This window comes from Mycteria americana, chromosome 6 (assembly GCF_035582795.1).
Source record: "Mycteria americana isolate JAX WOST 10 ecotype Jacksonville Zoo and Gardens chromosome 6, USCA_MyAme_1.0, whole genome shotgun sequence".
Taxonomy (NCBI): Eukaryota; Metazoa; Chordata; class Aves; order Ciconiiformes; family Ciconiidae; genus Mycteria; species Mycteria americana.
The window spans coordinates 15,922,509-15,933,905 of record NC_134370.1 but is presented as its reverse complement, the minus strand read 5'-3'; the positions used below and the strand labels follow the sequence as shown (position 1 = coordinate 15,933,905).

At 57.1% G+C, this 11,397-nt stretch overlaps 1 protein-coding gene across 1 annotated transcript; it reads right to left on the bottom strand.

Annotated features, from left to right (window-relative positions):
- Positions 1 to 3,553: 3,553 nt before the first annotated feature.
- On the bottom strand, positions 3,554 to 9,803 carry TLX1 (T cell leukemia homeobox 1). The gene is made up of 3 exons (XM_075504068.1): positions 9,335 to 9,803; positions 7,601 to 7,802; positions 3,554 to 3,776 (listed from the first exon to the last, which is right to left on the bottom strand). Exons 1-3 carry the CDS (start codon positions 9,801 to 9,803, stop codon positions 3,554 to 3,556), a joined length of 894 nt encoding a protein of 297 aa, XP_075360183.1.
- Positions 9,804 to 11,397: the final 1,594 nt, after the last annotated feature.

Below are 11,397 nucleotides of genomic sequence, written 5' to 3'. Positions count from 1 at the left end.
CCCGTGTGCCCTCGGCTGCAGGTATCACGCAGGCTTTCCCCCTCCAGCCCAAGTTCACTCTACCTTGGTCTGTATTTCCTAGATACAGGCAAACAGTGGAAAAACATTTCTTCCTAACTCCCATTTCACATTTAGGATTAGCTATATTTTGAGATAGAGGGAAGGGGGAAGTGACTTTCAAGGCGTCTTAATGCAATTTTATTCCTGTTCCTAGATAGGTATAATATGAAAAATTAAATCAGCCTTCAACGTGGTATGGATGGCCCCAGGATATGGCTGAGGTGATGTCGGTCTACAAAACACATCATTATGTGTCATTGTTTCATGTCATTGCTTATTGATTTAATTCCATCATATTTCAGGCAACTTTTATTGTCTAGGTACAGATCATCATATTAATAACTGGAAGCACGTATGCAGATATCAGAAACACCTCTTGCCACTAAACCAATTTTTAAAATGAATCCAGGAGAAATATTTTAACAGAAACCCCTTCCAGAAGCAATTGTTCCAGGGACAGGAAAGACCGGACGACTATTTTTCTGGTTCCAATGTTACATATATTGTCATTTCATATGAAGATTTCTTTTTTTCTTTTTGGTCTTTTTTTTTTAAACAGGAAAGATTGATAAGAAAAGGAGGAAGTCAACAGTTTTGAGAACAAGGTGTAGCTAAATATTGTATCTAAACACTCAAATGTGAATTATCATACATTCGACTTCGCTGGGGAACATTTTGGAATATGAACTGAATAATGTGGATATTATAAAATGGCTGTCTTGGAATTAAATTTTAAGATATTGATGTGTCATAATAATAAAATAGAAAACACTTTTAATATCAACAGTGAGCTCCGTCATCCTTTTTTTTTTACTTTGTTGTTGGTGCTTTTCCTACGCAGAAACCTTGAAAACAAAAGCGTACACTGCAACAAACTGTAAACCATTAAAGATTTGTACACAGCAATGCCTCCTGAAGGAGTAAGCCTAAGCCCAACATTATCTTTGTAGCCAAAGTTGGGCATGTATTAAATAATTAGCTTAATAAGCTCCTAAAAATTTGTCTGTGGTATAAAACAGAATTCAAACAAAAGACTTCTGTGAAATTTATCTCGGAAAAAAATACAAGGTATTTTATTATAGCAGTTTTTTGAGGGTAATCAGGTATCTTTTAGAGATATCTCCAAAAATGGGTATTCTCTGTATTTACTTATTTTCCTGTGTTTCATCTTTTTTTTCTTTTTTTTTCTTTTTTGGCTTCTTGACTCTCCATCGCTGCAGATGTTTCTCTGTGTTCGCTTGCGTGTTGGACTGCAGGATGGGAAAATCCTGCAGCACCATAAATTTTCAGCCCGATCCTGCAATAATAGATTTTTGGATAAAGCAGGCTATTCATATACTCCCTTAACAAGCTCCCCAGCAACGCTGCATCCAGAGGGCCCAGCTTCCAGCAGCGCTATCAAACACCGGGTCCAGCTACACCGCAGGCTCGGGGTATTTTGTTGCACGCATCCCACAGGCAGCCTGGCCCCCAGGGCCACGTCAGGGGGTCCCTGCCAGCGGCTCGTGGCTGGCTGCCCTTTTCAGTCCTCTCCTCCAACATCCTTTACCTGGTAATTCCCAGTGCTGGAAGGAAAGGCCAAGCTGAAGTCAACACAGCTTCCCTGGCCGTAAGGCTGGGAGTCTCTCCCAAGGACGCCAATGGGAGTTTTCCCACCGGTTTGATTTTCCTCTGAGAAAGGCTTGCCTAGCCAGGGACGATGTTCCAACTAAGGCTGAGTATGAATGGAAAACAGGGTCCCTACAATAATTCCTTACAAGATTGCCTCTAAAATGTACTCTTGCAGATTTCTTTATACCCAAATGCCACTTTCTATATAAAGTTTGAGACATGAATACCTCTAGACCCCCCCCAGCCCAGGCAAGACCCCACTCTGAAGTCTCATTCAAGAAATTACCAACATGTGTTTAAGGCCAAACCCCTGCGCGATTCCTTCCACCCTCAGCAAGCCCCCCAGAAGGGCTTCGATTAAAGCAGGTGCTAAATGCTCTGCTGGGCACTTTCAGGCATTTTCAAGCCTGAAAATGTTTAGAGGATCAGGGATTAAAATACAGCAAACTACCTCTGGAGCTTCCAAAGCCAAGCGGACCTGAGCAAAGTCAAATGGAAACGCTAACTCTGTTTTCATTTTAAACAAATGGCGGAGGCTCCAGCATTAGCTGTGATACGCTGTCTCCTCTCGGGGAACTAAGACAGGGAAGAGCAAGGCTTTAAATGATTTATTCAGTACCCTGGAGATTTTTTTTTTTATTTTCTTTTTTGTTTCCACATAAATTACACAAGCACTTTATAAAATGAATACACATAAACCACCTTATAAGTGCATAACTTAAAAAAAACAAACGAATGAATGCCTTTAAAAATCTCACTGAAAATAGGTTTTCTGATTGCTTGTTTGTACTAGCTGCTTAAATTGGCAGTGCTGTTTTAGATTATAAGTAACTGAAAAATATATACTGTATATATATATATATTCCTGGCATTTGCTATAAGAAGTGCTTTGTTTAATTGTGTCTCATTCCCTCGGTACAATTAAAGAAACAACTAAGTTAAACGGTTGAGAGTGAAATCGATTTTTTGCCATCAGGAACTGCCTTCTAAAGGGAAACAGGTAAAATAAAACATTGGACAACATTTTGCAAATGATATGGAAATAATCCATGGAAATAAACTGCATTACCCCCACAAACTGCCACCAAGGTCTTCTCGTTATTAAAATACACGCTGATGGGCACCGAGTCCGTGGCAGCCGGGGACAGTTTGGGCTCTTCATACAATTGAGATATCATATTTACCGTCCTCAGGAGTCTGTCAGATCCTTCTCTTATTCCCCCCTCGCAAGAAAAAATTAATGAAAAAGGGGAGGAGAGACGGCGAGGTGAGATCCGAAGGGTTCCCATCTGGCGCAAGCAGAAATTGCTGCTGTTTCCTCCATTTGTTGCATCCCCGAACGTCTCCAGCGCAGACGACCCGAGGAGGCTGGCGGCAGGGACGCGCTTTCCAGGGAGCCTCCTCCTTTTGTTTCAAGCCATCAGTCCGAGGTGTGTATATATATATGCACTTTATATATATATACGGATATATATGGGTGACCCCAGGCTTTGCACCGCCACCAGCAGAATCCGAAGGAAGTTTTCTCTCCCCCGGCTGGGTGAACGCCGGCGGCCGTGTCTGTCAGGGCTGGGCTTTTTGTCTGGCAGCACGTCAGCAAGTTCACGGTCGGCACCGGAGACTTTCAAGAGAACAAAAGGGTTGGGGGGAGGCGAGACACCACCGCCGCTCCAGCAACCCCGCAGGTGGGGAGAGTTTTTGGGGTCGTTTCCCTTCCTTTCAGTCCTCGTGGAGGGTTTCCCCAGCCGGGCGCGTGGGATGCACGTGTGGCCGGAGGACTGCGGGGTGCCAGCGTTCCCCGGGGACAAACTGGGATGCCACGCGTCCCACCAGGGATAGCCCCGCCTGCAGAAGGTGCACGTGCTGCCGGCAGGTGCCAGCCTTATTCGCAAGCGGAGGCGACGGTGGTGACGCTGGTGATCTTGGTGGAGTCGTCAGACCAAGGCTGGAGGTTCTGGAGGGCGAAGAGAGAGGAGTTGTGGACGCAGATGGGGTCGGCTTGGATGGGCTGGTTGATGGTTTTTTGGAAGGCCTCCTGCTGCAGCTGCATGAGGATGCGGTTCGCTTGCTGCCGCTCAGCCTCCCGCTCTTCCGCCGTCTGCCTCCTAGAAGAGAGGGAGCAGTTAGGAGGGTCTGGGGGAGCAAAAGAGGGGCATCTGCAGAGAGAAAGGGTTGCACTGGATGCATAGGGCTGGGGGAGGCAGGACATGAAGGTGCCTAGCCACAGCGGGGTCCCACATTCCCTGCACAAACTGCCAGTAACTCCCATAAACTGGAGGCTGGGGCTGCCTATCTTACTGACCACAGCAAAAATTGCTCCGACCAAAGAGAGCCATGAGCAGCCCACAGCTCTGGTTTATTTTCTCCCCATGGGAAAAATCCAAGCAGAGCCAGAACACTCAAAGGGGCACGCAACAGGGTTGCAAAAGGTGCGATTCCCTGCAAACGTGCTCTGTGCCCAGCAGCAAGAGCCAAGCACACAATATCCCAGCAAGGAGCACGGGGCAGGAGCGAGGTGAGACATTACCGAGTGGCAGTGCCACACGGCTGGGAGATGGGCAATGTCACCCCAGGCATCCCCTTCCCTGCACCTAGGCCTGCCATCTCCTCCACTGCGCTGCAGTGGCCAGCTGTCCAGAGTCTGGATGAAGGCGGCAACATGCCCATGGCAGGCAGGACAAAAATCAGCAAAATGTCAGCTAAACACTAGAAACACATTTTTAGTAGCGAGAAGAATCAAAGCCCAGAATAAACTGTCTGGGCTGGGTGAAGGAGGATATTTTTAAGAACAGGTTGGAGACGCGTCTGTCTGGAATGACACCAGCAGAGCTGATCCTGCCGAGGGGGGGGGATTAGGGGGCCTGCAGGGGTCCTTTCCAGCATTGGTAGGGTCCCAGCTCTGGGCTTTCTGGGAGGAGGAGACGGGATAGGTAGGAATGGCCTGAACATACTTAAAAGCACAATGAAAATCCCACACACACCCCCCTTGCTGAGATGGCGGGTCAGTCTGGAAGCTGCAGCCTGCAGTCACCTCTGCTTTTACTGGTAAACATCACCTGGTACCTCCCGTGACACTGCTGGGAAAGTCCAGAGCCAGCTCACAGTGCTGATCCCAGGATGATCCCAAAAGCACCCCATCCCTCGCTCACACCCCCGGGCCCAGCCGACGCTCTCCTGACAGCTTCAGTGGATCAGTGACAGGGGAAATGGCAGCTTTTTAATTTAGCAGCTCAGGGGGATGTGAGATGTCTCATCTTCTTTGGCTGCAGGGATTGGAAGTGGCAGCTCTGAGCTCCGCGGTGACATCTCGGAGCACAGGGCGGGGGGTCCCTGGCTCCCCACCAGGAAAGTGGGAGAGGGCTGGATGTGGGCGATCGGCTCTGGGGCACCCGAGCCTCCAGGCGTGCGGCCAGGGCTCCTGCCTGGGAGCAGGTAGCTCGGGGCTCAGTCCCTGCTCTAATCACTGTGTCAACATCTCACATCAGACATCCCGGAGAGAGGGGGCTCGGAGCAGCACCGGCCCTCCCCACGCAGCCCGGGAGCAGCTCCATCTCTGCTTCAATGAATATTTAATGACTCCCTGCACAATGAAGAGATGCTCTGGGAGGAGGGAGGGAGCCCCACATCCAGGGCGGTCAGGAGCATGGTGGCTGTGAGCACCCAGTTCCCAAATATCTCCCTGCTCCAAGCAGCTGGCCCATTCATGCATTCATATCAGGCTGGGATTTGCAGGTTCAAATCTACCTGGAAGGAACTAAACCTTGATGCCCGTGTCTCAAGCAAAAGCCCAAATCTGGAGAGGGGATCACGTAGCCACCTCACTCCAGCAGAGACGCCCGGGCAAGGGGCAGAGGCCAGACTCTCCCCGAACTTGCTTTTATTTAAGCAGTTAAAACCCTCAAAGGGCTTAAAGTAACTCTCTCTTCTCGGATATTCCCCGCTGCCTAGCTCACACTGCGCCTGTGAGAGGCTCCTTCCAGCACCCACTGCCCCAGGCGCTACTTGCAGCCCACCACTGCTGCACAGGGACCCCGAGCAGCCAGCCGAGCGTGCTATCGGCCGGGGGCACCTGCATCTCCACCGCAATGCCCAGCGTGCACAGATGCAAACAAGCGGAGCTTATAAGCCTGAGTCCCTCTGTCTCAGGCTGGTGGGGATTCTCCCATGTCTAATACTATGGCTGAGGTCAGGCTGCAGCCTTTCCCTTAGGCAGAACCAGGATTTTGTGTCTCTTTACCCAGCTATTTTTTGTGAAACATATGAATAGGTTTGTATCCTCTGCTCCTCTGCCAAAGGGGGCTGAACTTAGCCAAGAGACGCAAGGAGTATTGACAGACAGATGGAAAGCCAGCCAAGCCACATTTGCCTCACTTCCTTAGGAAACCAGGTTAGAAGACATAGCTGACCTCGTTTTGCAGGCCACGGTAGGACTGTTCCTCCTCCAGGACTCTGCTCCCAGCTAGCAGAGATCACTCCAGCTGGAGACTTCCTGGCACTTGAGGAGCTGCTCTTCCATGGGCTCTTTAGGGAAGGACTCGCTGAGAGGGGATTCACCCACACCCTTGGTTTCAAGTTCCTTGTCGCCCATTTCTTATCCAGCCTCTGCATCCCCAGGCAATCACTGTCCCATTCACCCTCAGGGAGACCCTGGGGAAGCCCTTTTCCTGCACCCTGAAGGAGCTACTGCCTGCCTGCGCCCAAGCGCCCGGTGTCAGCACCCAGCAACACCCCCCTCCTCTGACCTGCCCCTTGCCCAGTTTCCCCCGTGCAGGGTGCCTGTCCCCAGCCCAGGGCAGGGGATGCTCCCAGGACTGGGGTGCCTCCCCCGGGGACACCCCGGGAAGCTGCAGCTTGGGAGGGGCAGGGTCACGGCGGCAGAGCTCGGGAGCCTCCATGTGAACCCGGCCTCCTCTTCCTCTCCTGCCCGGCTGGAGAGGAAGGAAGGAGGAAAAAAGAAAAGGCATTTTGGCAAGGAGGTGCCGTAAACCCCGCAGGAGTGAAATTTTTTGCGTTGTACAGGGCCCGACACCCCGACAGCCCCGGGTGCAGGATCGGGGCCGAGCCGCGCTCCCACGCTGAGCTGCGGCCCTGGCCCGGCGCCGGGGGCCGCGCACCGACGGGTCCCGCTCCTGCCGCCGCTCCCCTCCGCCGCGGCTCGCTGCCGCCCCGGGCGCACCCCGCCGGGCCGGGCCGGGCCGGGCCGGGCCGAGCCGGGGGTTCCCGCACGGTGCTGCCCGGGAAAGAGGCGCTGGAGCCGCTGCACCCACGGGGCCCGCGGTGATACCGCCCGCACCCACCGCACGTCCCCCCGGCACAACGTACCGTGCCCGTGTGTATGCACACACGCGTTCATCCACATTGCATAGGCGCACACCTACTTGCACGTACACCCAGTGTGCTCACACAGCATGCACACACACACAGAATGCACGCTGCCTGCACGCACGGTGCACGCATATCCATACGTGCGTCTGGCTTGCACGCACACCCATGGCACGCACACACACACAGAGGCATACACACGGCGTGTGTGCACACCCACGCGCACAGGGCCTGCATACAAAAGCATTCACAAGCACTGTGCAAAGTTATACGCATATGCCCTGCTTGCACACGCACTCGCAGGCGTGCACACACTCACACTGCGTGCACGCACCCGCACGGACGTGCACACACACCCCGCATGCACATTCATATCCACAGGCACTGCACACATACACACGGCGTGCACACATGCACTCCCACATGTGTATACGCACACATTCAGATGCACACACATGCGTGACCCACCCCATGCGTGCACCAGAAGGGCTCGCACCGCCACATGCAGCCACCAATGCCCCTGGCAGAGCCGGCGGCAGCCGGGCCTGCTCCCACAGGGATGCCCCAGCACCTGCCCGCGGGTCCGCCGAGCCCCCCAGCCCCTCACCTCCACTTGGTGCGCCGGTTCTGGAACCAGGTCTTCACCTGGGCGTCCGTCATCTTGAGGGCCTTGGCCAGGGCAGCGCGCTCGGCCGAGGCCAGGTACTTCTGCCGGTGGAAGCGCTTCTCCAGCTCGCAGATCTGCAGGCGGGTGAAGGAGGTGCGCGGCTTCTTCTTCTTGGGGGGCGTGCGGTTCTGGTAGGGGTGACCTATACGGCGTGTTACAGTGAAGGGTGAGAGGGCCACTGGGGGGGACACGGGAGGAGGGGGGATGAGAGGCAAAGAAGCAAGCAGCGACACATCAGCAGAGGGGCTCTGGCTCCCGGGCGCTGGGCTGGGGACCCCCCCGCTTGCGAAGCCGCCGCTTCCCCGCCGACACCCGCGCACGGCGGCGGCGGCCCCGGCGCTTTCCCCGGGTGCTGCGAGCACCCGCCGGGCACGGCTCGGCTTCGGCGGCGGGGAAGGCGGCTGCTTGCCCGGCGAAGTGCCGGGGGCGGGGGAGGAGGGCCGGTAGCGGCAGTCGATCCCGGCGCCGGGCCGGGGCTCCGCGCTCCGTGCAAACGGGATTCGGTTTAATTTCGTTTGGGCGCGGCGGTAATCGCCGCCGTCCTCGGCCCCGGCGTTTCGTACTCGGGAAACGACTTCCCAGGGTGGAAACGGGAGTTGCAACTCGCTTTTGGTTTTTTTTAAATTATTCTTTTTCTTTTTTCCCCCCCTCACAAAAAAAATAACTGGGACAAACTCGCGGTGTGTCTCAGCCGGGCCGGGCCGGGAAAGGGCTCCGCGAAAATCAGCCCGGTGCCTGCCAAGGGAACGGCCTGTTTATTCGCCCGCGGCCGTGCCCGAGCCAAACGCCATCGAAATTAAACGTGAACTTGCAAAAATCGGGCCTCGGTTTCCGCCGCCGGGAAGATGGGCCGGTGCGGGCGCCGGGGGAGTGGGGGCTGATTTTTCCCGTTGCAATTTCGTTGCTTTTTGTGTTTGCTTTTTTCTTTTCGTTGTTTTGAGTTTTTGCTTTGTTAGCGCCGAAGGACGAGCCCAGATACAGCTGGAAACGGCGGCGGGTCCGGAAAGCGGCTCCAGCCTGAGCCCGGGTCGGGGCTGCAAAAAGTCCCTTTTGGCTGGGGAAAGGCTGAGCCGAAACCCGCAGCCGGGGAAAAACAGCCCGGTTACGGTATGTACGGGAAAAAGAGCCGTACGAGCGGCCGGCAACGGGCCGGCCTTCCCGGGCGGGCGAGGGCCGGGGCCGCCGGGCTCCCTTCCCGCCGGGCGGGGCTGTGCCTCCGAAATAACCCTCGGTTTTAAAGGAAACTTTCCCCGGGTGTTGGGTCGGATGGCGGGGCGGCGGGGAGCGGGCAGCCGGGCCCGGGGCTTGCGGGAGGTATGCGGAGTTTGCCGTCCCGTTTTGTCCCTGCCCGCCTTTCTCGGGCGGCATCCCGGGGAAAAAAAAATACCAAAACAAAACAAAAAAAATAACAACAACAACAACAACAAAAAAGCAAACAAACAAAAAAACCCCAAACCCGACGCATTTAGCGGGGACTGAATGCGCCTGATTTTCCACCCCTTCTTGCTTCTGGCCTCCTCCGGGACCGACTTCCCAGGGCGATCTCCCCACCCGGGGCCGGATCCCGCTTTCCCCGGCGGGCACCGGCTGCCGCGCCGAGGCCGGGCGGCGGCGAAGGGAGCGGAGCGACGGGAGCAGGGAGGGAAGAAGGGGGATTCCGGTGGCCCGACTCACCTGTGAACCTGTCTTTTGTGTACCGCCTGTTGCTCTCCATCCAGGGGAAGGTGAGCCCCGTGAGACTGTTCATGCCGTTCACCGCCGGCACGGCGGCGGAGAGGGGCTGGTGCACGCCGCCGGCCACCGGGCGATGGGCCGGGACGCGGATCACCCCCCCGGCCGAGCTCAAGGTGTTGCCGTTCATGCTCACCGCCATGTTCACGTTGTAGGAGCCGGGCAGGCCGCCCATGCTGCAGGAGGTGCCGGTGTAGGCGCCGGCCGCGCCGCCGCTCGTCCCGTAGCCACCCGTGACCGTGTTGTAGGCGCTGCCCACGATGCAGCCCAGCCCGTAGTCCGCCGAGTCCTGCAGCCGCGGGTGCGACACCATGCAGCTGCCCGGCTCCGACGTGTTGAGGATCTGGTCGATGCCGAAGCTGATGGGCTCGGCTTGGCCTTGGTGCAGGTGGTGAGCCCCGAGGTGCTCCATGCCGCCGCCCGGCCCCGGCAGCGGAGCCGCGCACAACGCCCCGGGGCACCGGGGCCGGACCTCCGCCCCGGGCCGGGCAGCACGGCCCCGCACCGCCCCGAAACGCGGCAACGGCACGCAACGGAGCCGCGCACAGCCGGGGCACGCCGGCTACACGCTCCGTCCCATCGCACGGCAGTCGCGCACCCCGAGACACACCAACAGAGCCACGCACAACCGGGACGCGCCAGCTACACGCTCAGCCCGAAGACACAACAGCCGAGCCATGCGCAACCGGGGCACGGGAGCCGCACACCCCGCAGCCCAGGACGCGACAGCCGTGCCCGGCCGAGGCACAAGAGCTGCACACTCGAGACACAACCGCGCCACACACACCCCCTGGACCCGACAGCCTCCAGGAGCGGAGACGCGACACCCCACCCACGCACACTGGTCCCGCTCCGATGAGACCCAGCACCCTCGCGACACAAAACCACCCCAAGCCAGGAGCCACTCACCCGAGCCACTCACCCAAGACACACACACACACACACACACACCCACACGAAGGTGCCCCGGGGACCCCTCGCCGCGGCGGGCGGTGGGGAGCCGAGAGCCCCGCGGAGCGGCGCGGAGCGGAGCGCGGCCGCGGTGGAGTGCGAGCGCCCCACCGCCCCGCTTGCCCATCAATCACACTAGCCAAGGCCTGCTGCTCCCGGGCCCTCACTCTCCATTGGCTGGATGCTGAAAGGAGCCGAGTGAATGACAGCAGAGAAGAGCACACGAGAAAAGGAGTTTCTTCTTCCCCAGCTCCCCCCCCCCCCCCAAAAAAAAAAAAAAAAAACAAACGAAAAAAAAAAATCACCACCCGGCTCGGCCTTATAAAGTCAGCGCTGGGTGCGCGCAGGGCATTGGGGTGGGTAGAGGAGCGGCAGGTACTGGGCAGCAGAGGGGGACGTTTTGTCCCGCAGTTTGTGGCCGTGGGCTGCTGGGGACGGGGGTCCTGGCTGTCAGCCCCCGCGGGGGGCTCGGGCCCTGGGGATGGCGCGGGGCCACAGTCCCCGTGGGCCGCCAGCTGAACCCGTGCGGGGGCTGAAGCCGGGGGATCCCCTCCTGGAGGGGTCCCAGACCCACCGTGCCCCTTTTCTCCGGAGGGGTTTTCTCAATTTCAAAAGTCAGCACCGCTGAAAAAGCCGCGGAGGAGGTGGCTACCCCATCTCCACACCCCATAACAGGGACACGGGGGTGGTCTGGAGGGCCCCCACGGGTGCCCAGGCCCCTGGAGGGGGTATCATGGGAGGAGGCGATGGGCGCCCGGAGCACATGTCCCCCGGAGAACCGCGGTGGGGCCGGGGGGGGCTCGTTCCCCCGGGACGAGGGCCGGCCCCAGCTGCTCCCCCCGGGGCAGCGGCGCACACCGGCGCGGGGCGAGGGCTGAACGGGGCAGCCGGTGCTGCCGGCCCCGCCGCCTGCTCGCGGGTGGGTGAGTGTTTACGTTAATAATAATAATAAAAAAATTAAAACTGAAAGCCGCTGCCGTAATTTGCTGCAAAACTTGTTTCGGCCCTGGCTCGTCGGTGCTCCCTCTCTGCGCAGCCGGGCAGGGGCACGGCCG